Source organism: Epinephelus moara, chromosome 2 (genome assembly GCF_006386435.1).
Source record: "Epinephelus moara isolate mb chromosome 2, YSFRI_EMoa_1.0, whole genome shotgun sequence".
In the NCBI taxonomy this organism is placed as follows: domain Eukaryota; kingdom Metazoa; phylum Chordata; class Actinopteri; order Perciformes; family Serranidae; genus Epinephelus; species Epinephelus moara.
Genome location: NC_065507.1, coordinates 27,403,233 through 27,420,578, shown reverse-complemented (window position 1 = coordinate 27,420,578; position 17,346 = coordinate 27,403,233). Strand labels below are relative to the sequence as shown.

General features: G+C 42.7%; 1 protein-coding gene across 1 annotated transcript; it reads left to right on the top strand.

The window, feature by feature from the left end:
* Positions 1-2,809: 2,809 nt before the first annotated feature.
* Positions 2,810-16,476, top strand: wdr81 (WD repeat domain 81). The gene is made up of 12 exons (XM_050064441.1): positions 2,810-3,080; positions 3,876-4,383; positions 5,289-8,863; positions 8,945-9,052; positions 9,160-9,359; positions 9,471-9,652; positions 9,908-10,073; positions 10,394-10,559; positions 10,695-11,522; positions 11,666-11,811; positions 11,963-12,145; positions 15,041-16,476. Exons 2-12 carry the CDS (start codon positions 4,022-4,024, stop codon positions 15,365-15,367), a joined length of 6,243 nt encoding a protein of 2,080 aa, XP_049920398.1. The 5' UTR covers positions 2,810-3,080; positions 3,876-4,021; the 3' UTR covers positions 15,368-16,476.
* The last annotated feature ends 870 nt before the right edge of the window (positions 16,477-17,346 follow it).

Sequence of the window (17,346 nt, the reverse complement as noted above, 5' to 3'; positions counted from 1 at the left end):
TGAGCTGTGGCCAAAAAATGTTGCTGTATTATGTCAAATTGGCTGTACCTGCAAGAACTATGTACCTGTTATAAGAAAAAGAAGAGTTATCTGAATGGATTTGTACCAAAAATTTGTATGTGGAAAAGAGAAAAAGCTGGTTGTGTAATGGGGAGTGACATAAAGTGCTTTGTGAACAACTACCTGATGTCACTGTCTGAATCAAACACTAATTCTCCACCTGACCTTCCACCAACTTTGACCAACTGACCAACAGAAAATATAAAAATCTCTCTGTATTACGGCAAATATTTCACTTTTTACAAATGTAAAATAATGTTTTCGATAAAAACATCCGTAGTTTTAGTTTGAACTCAATGCATGTTTGAGTTTTTCCTAGTTTTAAAGGGCATCAAAGGTCATCTCAGATTATTATCTCAACCTGTAGAGAGGCACATTTCCCTTCTAGTGACTTTATAAGATGACAGTTATAGTATTTCGCATGATGTGACAGGCTACATTACAAAATTACACATAGTATTTACTTCAGTGTTACGTAATGTACTTTGACATAATGTACAGAGTATGCTTCCTCGTGTACACCCTCTTCTTATGTCAGCTCAAGCCATGTGCCCTGAATGCTTCAACCCAAAAGCAACATTTCTTTGGGATATAAAACTCATTTCGCCTGGCAGCACTATAAAAGTACTAAGAGTGGTGCTCAGAGAAGGACACTGAATGCTGAGCCAGGGAATGTCATGTTCTTTGGCTGTATGTTCTGTAAAAGTGCTTACAGTAATTATGTTGCATGGGCAGTATGCTGGGATGAGAGAAGCTTTCAATTTGTGTCCCTGTAATTGTGAATCTACAACCCAGTGTGGGATTTCAACATCCATTCTTATAGACTCATTTTTACCAGCTGTGAAATCATACAAAATTTATAATAATGTGGACAGTCCTTTTGTTGACTTTTGACAGTAATTGACTTAATTATGTCCCTTTGCTTCATCAGTTGTGCTTTCTATTTAATCAGTTTTGCTTGCTATTTTTCACTTCAAGCCATAATATGCTTTCAAAAACATTAGAAATATGCATTCTTAACTTCATAAACGAAGCAGGACTGCTTCATGCAAAGCCTTCACAAGAGTGCCTTCTCAGGTGCCGACAACACCAGGACTCATGCAGCAACAAAAACAAAAGTAGATCATCTCACACTGAGAGGCATGCGTCAATATTCTTCAAAGGTTTACATTTATTACATAACATCCATATTAAGTTTGCAATGGCAACATAAAGTAAATCCACCTTGAAGCATATTCCTGACCATCTTAGAAAATATATTCAAACATACATATGAACATAATATTTTCTGTAAACAAGAATTTGTGCCTTTTTCCTGTGTTTGGCTCTCTATTATAATAAATGGACCACAGACAGAAATTAATTCTGTTTAGTCTCTGATGACTTCAAATCGTTGCGAGTAGTCAGACTGATATAACGTGATAGAAATCCTGATTTCAGTGTTGCACTTGTCCAACACTGATCACATTTAGCTAACAGCCATCAGTTATGCTCACATGACAACTACAAAACAACAACATGCAACAGTGGTTGACAGAGGGCCTGACTCAGTAATTTATTGAGACATTACAAAAGATTGAGTCACAATCAGATGACTAAACATTTACACATGCTGTACAGGTCTGCACAAGACTGCTGGAGGACATTGTCTGTGAGATTCTGGACATAATGCCACCTTGTGGAGATGACTCTCAGTACATCCCTGACAGATATTACATGGAAATATTTATTCAAACTTAACACAGTAGAAAGTGCAATCTTGAGACACTGCCAATCTAGGAAGCAGTCTATAATGGGGTGGCTCCTAAAATAAGTCTAGATTAAGATGAGTATAAGATCATTTCCAGGGACTTTAAAGGCCAGGAAACTGCAAGCAAAATGTAGAGTTGTGGCTACATTTCATTCACTACATTAGCTCAGCGAGATATATCTCCAGGATTCGAGCATTTTAATAGTCACATGCACACCACAGGATTAACAATGAAATGTAAAGAGGCAAGCGTCAGCAAATGTGCAAAGAAAACATAACAGATTGTCCAATATAAAAACACAGTTTTCCAATAAATTCAGGGTATTAAAAATTTAAACAATGCACCCAGTGTGCTGTGGAGGATGCACTATAATGCAGCCCTTTAAAACTTTGTGGAGTTGGAAATCATATTGAATAAATTCACAACAGACACCTCTATTTTTCCACCGTGGTTGTCGCTTCATCAAGGTGACCCTAGAGAGATAAGAGGAGGACATAAATTTACGTCATTTCAAAATTCAATGGATATTGTGAGGAAGAGAGGAAATAGCAAAGAGGATCCGAAAATAACCAGGATAAATATACAATGCAGTCATCTCAAACAACTCCTCAGACTGTGGGGAAGCATCCAAGCTGTCTTTGTGTACATTGTCAGGTACCAGAAACTTTAAAACACATCCTTGCTAGTTAGAGGGAACAGGCTATATATTTGAGAGAAAGGACATGGTTGAGGAAATGATATGATTAGGGGCTAACATGAGCAGGATTAAAGAGCAAACTGGAATGTGGTGGAAGAGGACAAGGTAGGAGACATTTGATTAGCAGCTTCTTAAACTGAACAGAGCTGATGGTAACAAAATCTGACAAACTGGACACTTCATGAGTAAACTAACTCCAGAAGATGGCAGTAATGCAACAGTAAGGACGCCAGCTACCTTTATACCTCTAAGAAGAAGAAGTGGGCCCTATGGTGTTGCAGCTTCAGGGCAGCAGCAGTAATCACATGAGACGGGGCTGGTGTTATGTCACGTGAGGTGTCGCTTCTTAAACATGGCTCCAACTAGCACTGAACAAAACATCATCGGCTGACTGACTGTCGTCTGTCTGCTGACACGCATCAATACACAGCAGGAAACATGGAGGAAGTAAACGTCGCCCCGCTGCATGTCCTGGTTTCATGAAGTTATTGTACAAACTCATCATGCGTGAAACCGGCGGTGCACCGTTAGCTTAGCGCTAACTAGCTGTCAGCTGCTATTGGTGCTGAGAGGTGAGCAAAACATTGAACATTGAGGGCTGTTGTTTTGTAATTACAGCGGAGTGACATTTAATCAGCATAGCTGCTCTTGTTCAGCATTGTGTCAGTGATGTTATTAACTATTTGAAGACATTTTGCCTGCTTGAGGGAGGTATCTTAACGTTAGCTACTTTGTTATGCTAACTGTTAGCGTTAAGTTGACGTTACTTCCTCTATAGTCTTCTTAAAGCTCCTGTTATGATATTTATAACGTAAAACAGGTTGTCGTTAGCTAAATCACATATACAAATGTTGTTTGAAGCTTACAATATGTATAGTCGCTGTTGAAGTTGGGCTTTATATTTTATTTCGACTGTATCTCTGCCAGACAGCTAGCAGCCTAGCTAACGTTAACGTTAAACGAATCCACTCAAACTTTTAGCTTCTGTTACTATGTTACCATTTTGGGAACTTGTCGTAAGTAAAGTGAGTTGTACATTTGGTAAGTGGCATCGAGGAATTGTTTTAAAGTTACAGTTTAAATCCCTAAACTTGAGTCTTTTTAATAAACTTGTCACTAAGGTGGAATGGATGTGTGTATGGGGCGGAAGCAGGAGGCAGTCATGTGAGTGAGCAGAGCTCGAGCTCCAGCTTCAGACTTGGAGAAGGAGAAGTAATCGTGTGCATTAAGCATTATCATATCACACTTCCATTGCAGAAACCTCCTTTTCTCCTCTCTGGAAAACAATTAGTGTCTCATTACAGCAAACTACAAAAGAAGTAGTTGCTTATCTAATTATCCATTATGCTTGTCAATTATTTCCTCAGAGGGACAGGAAGAAGAGGACATTAGCTCTGCCCTTGATGACTTTGATTTCTTCTTCAATGAATGTCTGAAAGTCGTCCTTGTGGGAGACAGCAAGGTGTACACAGCAGGACATTGTGCGACTCTTAGCGAGCATTGCAGACTCACCATGGATCGGCTGATGCATGCGGTTGAAAAAGACTTGGGGGTTGACCGGCGGCAGCAAGGCCCAGGTCCCCGTTCCAGGGAGCTCATAGCACTTGTCCCTACACGCTGGGTGATCGCCCTGAGGGAGAAGAGGATCATGCGATGTGCCCGCTTTGACAGCATCAGTGAGGCAGAAGTTCGCACCTACCTGCAGTGTTCCCAGGCAAAGTTGCCGCCTGGCTGGACACGAGTGTGCATTCAAGGTCTGAGGAAAAGCAAGCTGAGCTACAGATTGGCCAGAGACCCATGCCATCAACAAATGGAATTCATGTCACAGGATTCGTATGTCAAATCCATGCAGTGTGTGTCACAACATAATGTCAGGTAAATTCTGTTATTCTATCTATTGTCTATCTCTTATCTCATATATATCTTTATCTATTTCTGCACGAAAAGTAAAAATAAAAATCTCCCTTTAAAGAACACTTTTCTTTCACATGGCAATTGACTGTTCTTTTAAACATCAAGTACTTTAGTCCAATGAGTTTATAAAAGCTTTTCTGTGATATTAGTGAAAGCTTAAACAATCATTTAATTAATTAATCGGTAAGTTAATCTACAGCTCTTCAATCTGCAACAATTTGTATAACTGATTACTTGTTAAAGTCATTTATCTATCAAACATGCTTCTTTACTTCTTTTGTCCAGTTTATGTTATTAAAATGTATTTAAAATGTATCCATTTACTGTCTTTGGGTTTTGTGCTGTTGGTCAGGCAAAAATTCAAAAAAGTTTTGAAGACATGGGCTTTGAAAACATAGTGACTTGTGATTAATCAAAAAACAAAAAAAAAAAAAGGTGAGATCAATCCATAATTAAAACTATTGTAAATCGCAGCCCTAATATCACCTCACTCTGTGGATTCCTGAAGTGTTTGTGTGTGTTGTTTTTGTATCTAAATGAGCTTTTCATCAGTTGTATGGCTACCTGCTGTGGTTAGGACAGGGTTTCCGATTCACTTTATCAGCTCAATTGGGCACTCTTAATAACATTAGCTGTTAACTCGTGCTTGCAGCTTTGGGAAGTTTCCTTAAGTCGGAAAGTCAAAATTGCCCTGTTAATTGCATTTTCAGCGTAGATGTCCATTAAATGTTTGCCACGATTTTGAATTGTGTAAGATTTATGTATTACTTAAAAATATTTTAATGCGGGAAAATAAATGCAGTCTTTGAGTAGAACGTATTTAAGATAGTAATGTATCGGCTCTTTGTCTTTTTTCCCTTTTTCAGGAATCTGTGGCGTGATGCTCATTACAAACTCGTGCAGTCATATGCAGGAGCCAATGAGCAGATGCATGTTGCAGCCGTAGATGCAGTGCGTCATGCCTTGCAGAAGCTCTTCAATTCCACATTCATCTCATCTGACAGAGTGTCACCATCCCTTTCTCCAGCCAGAGAGAAGGAGAAAGAAAACTACTTGCCATCCACTTCATCTTGCTTTTCCAAGTCCCAGTCAGACCATCTGTGTCCTAATGTTCTGCCTGCAGAGTGTCTGCTTGAGACTGCTGAGATGCTCTACGTGATTCTACCTTATACTCAGTATTCACTCAATGATATTGTCTCCTTCAGCCCCGCCAAGCTCGCTAACAGCCATGCCAAAGTGTTGTTCATTCTGTACCAGTTACTAATAGCCCTGCAGGGATGTCATGCAGCAGGTCTATCTTGTGGAGAGCTCTCCCTGCAAGACATAGCAGTAGATGAACAGCTCTGCAGTCGTCTCAAGGTCAACCTAGCTCATTATGAGGAACTGGGGATGGAAGGGGATGCAAATAGTGATGTTACTGGCAGACAAGTGCCAAAAAGTGTCCTCTCAAGGAACAATTCATGTGTTAGCCAAGAGAACAAAAGACTTTGCAAAGACTGCTTTCATGAGCTCAAGAAGTTGGTTCTGGACTGGGTCCACGGAAGAGTCAGTAACTTCCGCTACCTGATGGAACTGAACAGGTTAGCAGGACGGCGAGAAGGAGACCCCAATTATCACCCAGTGCTGCCTTGGGTTGTGGATTTCACTGTGCCATTTGGAAAATTCCGGGACCTAAGGAGGTCAAAGTTTAGGCTCAACAAAGGAGATAAGCAGCTGGACTTCACATATGAGATGACCAAAGAGGCTTTGGCTGCTGCAGTGGGTAATGGGGTAGGTGGAAGCGGTGTAGGTGGAGACCTCGGTGGCTCTGTAGGTGCTGGCGGTGCTGGACAGTCAGACCATCTCCACGTACCTCATCACATATCTGATGTACTCTCAGACATTACCTACTATGTCTACAAAGCCCGGCAGACACCCAAGTCAGTGTTGTGCAGCCATGTTAGGTCCCAGTGGGAGCCTAATGAATACCCAGCCAGTATGGAGCGCATGCAGAGCTGGACCCCTGATGAGTGCATTCCAGAGTTCTACACAGACCCCTCCATTTTCCGCTCAATCCACCCCGACATGCCAGACCTGGATGTGCCTTCCTGGTGCAAGTCGTGTGAGGAGTTTATTGAGGTCCATCGGCGCCTTCTGGAGAGCAGAGAGGTGTCCCAGTACTTGCATCATTGGATAGATCTCACATTTGGCTATAAGCTGTCTGGTAAAGAAGCTGTAAAGGCCAAAAACGTGTGCCTGCACCTAGTGGACAACCACACCAATCTGACTACCTATGGTGTAGTTCAGCTGTTTGACCAGCCCCACCCGCCACGCTTATCTCCTTCCCAGTACGCCCCACCAGAACCTCCTCTCCTTGGCCTTGCTGCTCTAAATGTGCCTTCTCTACACATCCCTCAAATCGACACCGTGGCTGACACTGTGGATGGAATGGTGCCAGAGTCCACAGGGTGTGAGTCAAGCAGCTGGACCATGGTAGACAGAGATGAAGAGCTTGAACAAGGTATGGAAGCTCTGGACTCATTAGCATCTGCTGGCTCATCTAGTTCTGTATCCTGCTCTGTGCCACTGCCAAGCGTCAGTACAGTGGGAGGAAAGATGGGAGGAGAGCACACGGCACTTATTGTATCCCAGTCCCCGAGTTCATTCCCTGGTGATTTCACAAGCGGCATAGGCCCTGGTTTGCGCAGTGCCATGTTACAAAGAGGTGGGCCAACGAACAAAAAACATGGGGAGGGGAGTGTGACTGCCACCAATGCAGAGGAAATCAAGATCGTCCTCCCTGAAGGCTTTAACCCATTGCAGCCTTTGGAAGAGCTGGAGAAGTTGAACAATTTCCTGGTGAAGAGTCTGCACGCTGAAGTATGTCATCCTGCAGGATCCACTGACTGCATGAGAGACGGTGGCATAATTGAATCTCTACCCTCTCTTACACAGCTCTACCAAAGAGACATGCAGGCCCTTGGTGTTCTCATTGCTGAGATATTCTATCCCTCTAAACTGAGAGGACTGAAACCAGGCACCCCCCTGAGACAGCGTTTCCAAGCTGTTATGAAGCTATTCTCTGCCAGCCTCCGTGATGTGCCACTGTCTTTGCATCATGCTCTTGAGACACTGCTGCTAATAGAGAAGCACTCTGGAATAGCACATAGAGAAGTACCAGATTGCCCACGTCCACTCCTTTTCAAATATGAGCCTATCTGCGATGGTCTCCCTCCCCCTAACCCCTGTCAGCTACTGAACCCAATCATCACTCCCTTTCCTTTCCCTTCCTATTTTGCAGCACTTCACGACTTTATCTTTTCCTACCATGCCAAAATGGAGACCACGTGTAGTCTTCAAGGAAGAGATGTTGTCTTTCACCTGTGGCAGCAGCTTGAGAAACTATTGCGGGGTAATGTCACAGCTGAGGGTCTTGAAATCCTCTTGCCCTTCATTCTCGCTCTCATGCTTGAAGAGTCCACTGCTGTCTATGCTGCCTGGTACCTTTTCGAGCCCATCTCTAGAGTACTGGGTCCCAGAAATGCAAACAAGTACTTACTGAAGCCACTGATCAATGTTTATGAAAACCCTCACTGCCTGCGAGGACGTTTCTATCTCTACACTGACTGTTTCATTCTGCAGCTGATTGTGAGACTCGGCCTGCAGGCCTTTCTGTCCAGCCTCCTCCCCCATGTGCTGCAGGTCATCACTGGCTTTGAAAGCTACAACTCAGGCTCTGGCGCGGAAGCTTGCAAAGGGCTGAGGGGAGGCACATGTAATCTAGGGGAGGAAGAGGAGGAGGACTTTCAGTGTGGCGAGGTGCGGTCATCGTCTGGGTCTGTCAGCGGGAATATGGGAGGTGGCAGTGGTGCCAGTGGAGGAGTCGGGGTGGTTGGAGAGGCAGGGATGGTTGATTACTCCTCTGGCATCAGTCTCAATGACCAAGTGTTTCTCTCAGAGGCAGAGGACTTTCAAAATGGGTTCTATGTCAACAGTGGAGCTGGAGTGGCTGCTGGGAAACAGCCAAGCCAGAACTCTGCAGCCAAGGATCAAGACCAGGAGTCTCTAAGTGTGGGGAAACTCAGTGACAAAAGCAGTACAAGCGAGCTCTCACTCGGTGATGGAGACTCAATGCGGGATCGAGCCAGTCTCAAATCAGCTGACAGCAGCCAGGACCTGAAACACGCTAGTGAGGGTGAGGAGGGGGGAGAGCTGGAGGAAGAAGAGGTGACTGAGACTAATGAAGGTAAAGATGGGACAGACGACACTGCTGTTGCCAACCTGGAGCTCACTCTCTCTGGTTGCACAGAAGCTTCAGGAGCAACAGTAGCCACTCTGGAGGGTGAATTTGTGAATGGAATGGCAATGGAAGAGACTGAGAAAGACATTGTGGGAGAGCAGGAGGAGGATGACCATGATCCATCTGAAGAGTTTGGGGAGAAAGAGCAAAAGATCCTTCTAGGTGAGTGACTGATTGAGGTTTATGTAAATTATTTGTTTATTAACTGATAATATCTAATGGTCGTCTCGTCTTCACACACAGATACCGTTTGCAAAACAGTGCGATGGCTGTCGGCAAAACTTGGACCAACAGTGACATCTCGATATGTAGCCAGAAATTTACTGCGATTGCTCACAAATTGTTACATTGGTACGTAAATTTTGGACATTTATACAGTAATTTGCAGTTAACCATTGTCATGTCTTACAGCTTGTGTTTTCTTCACCCCTTTTCCTCTTCATGTTCTTTGCCTCTAGGTCTTGAGAAACACCAGTTTGTGGCTGTAGCATCTGAGGAGTGCACACTGGAGAGTGTGGGCATGGGCAGCGTGTATGAGAAGAAACCTGTGGTCGGTGACGAGACAGCAGGGCCCGTGTTGGACTGTCTCATCTACATAGCTCAACTTTATGGAGAACCTGTACTCACTTACCAGTACCTGCCTTATATAGGATACCTGGTAAGGAGAATGCGCTAACACACATCAAACCTCCATTGGCCTATAAAGCCGGATCTTAAACCAGAACATTAACAAAATGTGCTTTGATTTTACAAATGTGTATGTTTCCAGGTTTCTCCACCTTCTTCGCAGCGTCTTAACACACGTAAGGAGGCAAGTCTGCTTGGAGCTGTTGCACTTACACAGAAGATCATTGTCTTTCTCTCTGATACCACTCTAATGGACATGCTTATGAAGATCAACCAGGATGTGCTCCTGCCGCTATTGGACTTGCTCACCACCCCCCGTATGGGGTAAATAACACACATACAACCAGCACATACTCTAAATGCAGTTGATGGTAGTGTTCAATTATTTAAACAGCATGGCAAAGTCATTGTAAAATATTGCAGACATTGATGTGCTTTTTATTCAAAGAAATGTTAAAGTTATTTTGAAGTGCAGTGTAATTTACATTTTGGTGTTGAAATAGAGTATAATCAGAAAACATGCCATGATAGATATGTCATTCATACTCTGCTTGGTTGTACACATTCTGCTGTACTCAGGTTCCCCAGCGGGGTGCAGACACGCACTGCCGTCTGTCTCAAGACACTCAGCCTGATGGCTCTCATCTGTCTGCGCATCGGGAGGGAGATGGTGCAGCAGCATATGGCTGACACTCTGCGTCGGTTCTTTGCTGTTTTCTCTCTGCTGCATTCTCTGCAGCCCCAGGTATGCACACACACAACACATAAAGACTGACAAGCGGGATGTCAGGTTTATTTCTAGAATGCTTTCAACAAGCAGATCTGTCACGAGGAGCTTCACAAAAAAACAGACAGAAAGGCAGATGAAAATATGGATGAAAATATAAACGAGGCAGAAACTTGGAATACAAACTGTCTGACAGACAGGGAGAGAAAGGGAGTACATGCATTTGTGAGCGTGGCAGGATGGTTTTTCTTGTTGCATCAGATAATTTGTTTCATAATGCAGTTACACTTATGTCTTTAGAAAACAGAATTGGAAATACTGTCTCTCTCACACTGTAGCTGGACAGCGCCCCTCGCAGAGTAGTTGGAGAAGTCACGGTTGTGGATGTCTGCACACCTGAAGAGTCTAATGTGACATATGAGTTGGCAGTACTGGAGGAGCTACAGACTGTATTTAACCCTGAGATGGCCCATGCCTCCTATATCCCCTTCTATTGCCTCATAGGTAAGAAACATCTCATCCTGGCCCAAATTCAAAAAACCCTATCTAGTAAGAAGAAGGCAGTGTGCTTTGTGATTAAATAAAAGATATTTTTATACTAAAGTGGTATAAGTCAGTGCTGTATTGTGATTTCTGTAGGTGACGTGGCAATTCGGAAACTGGTTCCCAACCACGAGCTGGTCTGGCAGTTGGCCCAGTCCTACCATCAGAGTTTGCGTCAGGGGAATCCAGAGACGAATCTGGCAACAGCGTCAAGGGTGGAGCTGCCTGCGTCCTCCATGGGTCTCTCCTCTGGTTTTGGCAGACGAATGGGTTGCAGCCCATTCCCTGCACCCTCAACGAGTTCCACCTCACTAGGAGACTCCGTCCCTGAGTCAGGCACATTTGGGAGCCACCTGGTAGGAAACCGTATCCAAGTGTCCCGTGACGCTGATTACGATGGTAGCTCCAACTTGGGCTTGGGTAACTCTTGGGGACGCTCCAGCCATGCTACCCCCATCACCACTGCGTCCACCTTCACCACTTCATTAGTTGGCACAGCTTCCTTTTCCTCCTCCTGGGTGACAGGCCCCACCCCAGAGGACAGTGCTCTGAAACAGGAGCTCCCTCGCAGTGGCCGCTCCCTGCAGGGGAACTGGCTGGCCTACTGGCAGTATGAGATTGGCCTCAACCAGCAGGATCCACATTTCCACTTCCACCAGATCCGGCTGCAGAGCTTCCTGGGTCACTCAGGCACCACGAAGTGTTTGGCCCCCCTGGCCGGAGAGGATTACTTCCTCTCTGGCAGTAAAGACAAGACTGTAAAGCTTTGGCCCCTTTATAACCATGGTGATGGAACACAGGAGGTGGAGCCCAGGCTGACATATAATGACCATCGAAAGTCAATCTTCTATGTCGGACAGCTAGAGGCTTCACAGGAGGTAGTCAGCTGCGATGGTACTGTGCACCTGTGGGACCAGTACACAGGTAAGAGAGACAATGCATTTCTGCTCATCATTAGAACTGTGCATGTAAAACATAGAGGGTGCTTCATGTGGTTAGAGGACATGATGGGTGCAACGAAACAAGTGTACTATTCTATGTAACTACACTCTCTCTGTTGTCCTTAGGCAAGCAGATCCGCTCGTATGAAGCTGTGGACGGGAAGAATCCCATTACAGCTGTCACTACCATGCCAGCACCACACTGCAGTGTTGTGTTTGGCAGTGCAGATTCTATTCTCCGCTTCATCGATCCTCGCAAACCTGGATTGCAGGTAGCAATTTCACTTAGCAAGCTCATTCTGACATACAATATCCTCCAATTATCAATGTGTTCTCAAAATGGTAGCCTTTTTTTTTTTTTTACACTTCTCTACTATAGTTATTTCAGACTTGACAATGACAAATCTTCCCCTGTGTCCCCAGCATGAATTTCGTCTGGCATACAACAATGTGAGTGCTGGGCTCATCCGCTACCTGGCAGTGAGCCCTTCAGGGCGCACTGTGGCTGCGGGTTTCTCATCTGGCTTCATTGTTCTGCTCGACGCACGCACTGGACTTGTTCTGAAGGGCTGGCCGGCTCATGAGGGAGATATCCTCCAAATGAAGGTATACTTGGAGCACGTTTATGTGCATATGTGTATGTCTGTATAACTGAATAGGGCTGCCTCTGGGTAACATCTTAGTCAGTAGTTGGTGGTGTTCAGTGTGTGGTCAGCTTCTTGGCTACTGGAAGATGATCTACCAGTGACAGTAAAATGGATTCCATGAAGGTTTGGCTGTTGACACCAACAGTTATGTATGAAATTAATCATTTTGGGGGCATCTTTGACTTTATTCAAATAGCAGACAGTAAAGTGGAGACAAGAAATAGAGGCAAGAGATTCTGGCATGCAACAAACATTTCCTGGCCCTACTTGATCAGGGACGTTGGACAAACCTGTAGGCCATATGGCACCCCTCAAGAGCATTTCTTATTTTAGGATTCATTTGAGATAGTTATATCAACTATTTGGCAACATTATGCAAATGCATTTCATGTTTTCAAATTATAGCAATGATGGACTGGAGTAGTTAATACCAGTTTCTATAGATTTGTTGAAAGCATAAGTAAATGAGTGCTTTCAGAACAGTATAAAAAATGTTAGATGCCCAGTAGACCTTAAAGAAAAAGGAAGGAAGAAAGGAAACTAAGACAAAACCAAATTTCAGTGTATTGAAAAGAAAATGTCTAGCATTAAACATTTTGCAGTTTGGCTGCCAGCACCTTAAACATGAGTTTGAAACAGTCCCCAAGTTGTTGACTTAAGACGTGGGCTGGGGGAGGCGGGTCATGCAGTGTGTCACATAAATGGGCGGTCGCTCCCTATGCTGTAGTCAAACTTTGTGTCCTGCTAGATGAACTTGTAGCCAAACACAAGTGGACAGTTTCTCCAACATGACTCCATTACTTTGTTGAGTTGTAAGCATGGAGTAATTTCTGAAATAACAGAAAGATCGTATGTGTTTGGGGTTGGGCTATAGGCCTTTACTGTTAGGAGGGTAATTACTTTCTGTTTATTTGTTCTTTATTTCACAATAAACACAAACGAGTGTAAGTGTTAAAGAGTGGAAACTTTTGGATGACCACAGCTGTAGAAATCACAACCCACGCAGTGGAAGTACGCCACTTGTTACCTGTTGTTGACTCTTTCTCTGAATGACCCACCTTACATCCGTATGTCTAACCTTAACCTCTTGGTGGGTTGTTTACATGGGTTCTAGAATAGTTTTACTTTGATGCTTAACCTGTTTTTATGCAGGTTGAGAGCTTTGTGAAGAATATTAAGTGATAGTTTGCATATCTCACATTGCCAGACCCTGATAAAAATGTAAACAAGCATTTTATGAAATGCGTAGGGGTTTACAGTTGTAAGAAAGATGAATATTGTTGTTTTGAGTTTCATTCAGTCTGTTACTTAATAGGTGTAGTGTTAATTTAATCTTAATTTAGCACCATGTGTAAAAACCTGAGCTATTGTATGACATCAGCACTGTCTCCAAACAATACTTGAAAGAGCCTGTTACTCAAGCCAGAAGTTGTGGCTGTACTCTTGGATGATAAATACTCAAGAAGACAACAACCAGCCAATTGGCTTTTATTTTGACATTCCCCAAAGCTATTGGAGAGATACTAAGAGGTGCAGAGATGGTGAAAGTTGTACCCAGCAAATCTGTTGTCAACAGTGCGCAAGGATGAGCAAACTTTATTTAACCCCAAATTAGGTCAAGGATTGTATCTCTAGTTTTAAAGGCACAAGTTTAGGCAAATATGGACACAGGTTACTCATTAGAAGGACCACAGTGGTTCTCATTGGCACATCTGTATTACTCAGACTTCCCCCTCAATTCTTACGTGTCAACCAGTGACTGTTCTCATACTTAGCTGGGAAATTAAAAACAAATAAATTCTTTATCTTATTTGAAAAAAATGTTTAAATATTTAGTCAACTGAAATGTGCGTCATACATCTATGGGCTGCCACCTTTTCTTCCAAATTTTCCAAAGTTGTCAGTCCCTTGTCAGTAGGGCTGCCACTAACGATTATTTTCATTGTCGACTAATCTGTCAATTATTTCTTCGATTAGTCGACTAATCATTTTATCGAAAAATGTGTTAAAATGTTGAAAAATGTCGGTCTGTCTCGCCCAAACCCCAAAATTACGTCATCTAATGTCTTCTTTCATACTCACGCCAAAGGGTTTTAGTTCACTGTCACGGGATAGTGTGTAAAGCTGCCAATTTCGGAACGTAAGAAGCTGCAGTAAGAGTATCTTGGGGTACTTTTATAGTACTTTTCTATAAAAAAGGCCGATTAAACCGATTAGTCGACTACTAAAATAGTCACCAATTATTTTAATAGTCGATTAGTCATCGATTAGTCGACTAATCGTGGCAGCCCTACTTGTCAGGGTAGCTATGGATTCAAAATCCAACAATGTAAAAGTCTTAGAGGAAAATAGAGAAACTAATACTGCATGGACAGATTCATCTGCTTTCACCACCAACTCTGCAAAGTCAAAGTTCCAAATAATTCTAAATTGCCCACTGCAGAATAGCTGACTTGTGGTAAAACATATTAATAAAAGCTCATTTAGACTTATTAGTAAAGCTAATATAGACTTGATGGTGCAGTGCAATGATGCAGCTCCAGACAGAATTTTCCTTTTTGGTCAAAAAGGTTGTAAAAGCTTGTCCCACACCCTTGACACATGTGAGAAGTTGCAGTTCTGCAGCTTCACTGCTAGATGCCACTAAATCCTACACACCGGACCTTTAAAAGTATCCTATTTAGTTCACTTATTTCTCATATTTTTTTAGTTTTAGGGTATTTATGAGGAAATTTTAATCGCATTGCTTGGTGTTTAATCACAAGTCTTGAGAAAGGATGAACTTGAACTGGCCGTATTTATTCGATATGGAATGAATAGTCAGTGACTTCTTTTCTTGTATTTTACTTTTCAGGCTGCCGAAGGAAACTTGGTCATCAGCTCATCCACTGACTACACACTCTCTGTGTGGAAAGATCTGGAGCACAAGCCTCTCCGGCAGTACAAGTCGCAGTCAGACCCCATCCACGCCTTTGACCTTTATGGTTCAGAGATTGTGACCGGAACAGTGGCTAACAAGATAGGGGTTTACTCCATGGCAGATATCTCCCTGAGTCCTGTTAGCAGCACGAAGCTAAGCTCAGAGAACTTCCGCGGCACTCTGACAAGCCTGGCGGTCTTGCCCACCAAAAGGCTCCTGCTGCTGGGCTCTGAGAACGGGGCCATCCGGTTACTAGCTTAGGGAAAATCAATGGCTTTTAGCTGCTCTAAACACTCAGTCCGTTGACCTTGGAAGTGTCTTATATCTCAAGACACCAGGTGTCTGAGCTCTTTCTGTCCCTTCTCCTGTGCTTGAGGTCAATTGTACTGGTAGGGCAGTTTCTCTAAATTGCTTTTTGAACGAAGCAGCACCAGTAAAGGCACTGTATAAGCTTCATGCCTACCTAACCTTGCCACTCTTGCTGTTGGCACTGAATTTGATGAGCAAGAAATGTGTGCCCTGCAGTTCACACTCATATTGTACAGTAAATCCCATGATTTTTTAAAAGCCTATAGATGTATAGATAGTATATGGGAAATTCTTACCTTAACAAGGTCATATATTCTTTGGACAAGGTCAGTTATTCTGTTCAAAAGAATGAATCAGAAGACATGCTCAGGAAGGTGGAACCAAACACGGTTCTTATGTAGTGTTTACACTTTCCAAATAGATGCATAACAACACCAAAAAAACATTGACCTCAACTTTCATTTCCCTCGATGTTAGAATACATGCGTGTCCAAATGCACTGATTAAACTATGCAGTATTTGTAGATCAAATCATTTGTTTGTGTTCGCGTTACTCTGTGTTTCATAAGAGTCGTTTCACAGTAGATTGTTTATACATCATGAACAATAAAAGTACACTCGCTGTTTTGTCGACAGTCTTGGTGCATCCTCTGAGTGGAGACGCTTCAATTGTCACATACTAAAGTAAGTTACTGATGCACAGCCTTTATTCTACTGCACAAGTATGGCCTGAATTGTAACATTTAGATTCTCACTCAGATTTTAAAGACTGAATGTTTTTATCCACTAATAAATTACTTGAAGTTGCTTTGGGATTTTTAAACCGTGTTTAGAGATTCTTGATTTATCAGTCAGAACCTGTAGCAGCATTACACTGGGAGTGTATCTAGGCAGGTGCCACTTTGACTGGGTATGCCAGTTTGTTAGACTCACCACTTTCTAATTTCTGAGTACAAAAGCTAACATAGGAACAGTCAATGCCAAGATAAACAGTTTTGTATTTTAACATTTATATGTAACTGCATATGAATATGTTGAAAAAGGTTATAAATCAATAAAAAGATCTGGTTTAACTTGCTCCGTATTGTGCACATGAATATACAGCAGAGTTTTGTACCTTAAACTCGACCCAATTTCTGCAAAACTCTTAATGAATCTATCAAAGTTTTCAAAGCTCATTAGCATCCAATGATCAAAGCTCTCCCCTTTGTATGATTTTTATCACTGTCATGTTGTAAAACACAGTTTGCCTACTTTTGTAATCATTTGCCCAAAGCTCAAAATGCTCTGACAAGTGTACTACACCTTTTGATATTTTGTGTTTTTGTAAACCCGGAGTGAAAGCTCAATAAACATAAAACTTTGTTTTGACAAGAAAATTTGTAGTTGCATATTGATAATTGGTGACAATTGATCTCTGAACATTTTAAGAAAAGTCCTTGAAACGCTTATTTATTAACTGGATTAATAAAAAAAAGATTTGCGTCCATGTCTTTTGTTTGTGTTCCACTTCTGTGTGATTCACCTGGATCCATCATGACTCCTAGCCTTGCTTTCTGATCTTGGCTGAGTCAGTAGAGCTCAGATTGGACAAAGTCCCTTCTTGTGTTTGCAGACGGCTGTCATGTGATCGAGAAGATATCACTTTTGCTTAGTGGTGAAATATGACCAAATACACTGTTTTTTTTTTAATGTGTCCCTTCTGTTGAGTAATTATTGGTCACAACATATACCAACAGTTTCTAGACTTCAAAGAACGGTCACATCCGTTCTGCGAAGTTGGTAATATATCAAAGCCAGCGGTTTCTGGGAAGTGTGGGCTTGTGTTCTCCGACATCAGATGTGTAACTGGTATCAGCAGGTTGTTTGTTTGCCCACACACAGTTGGATTAACCACACTTTTGCAATTAATTTGTCCTGTTTGCTGGTAA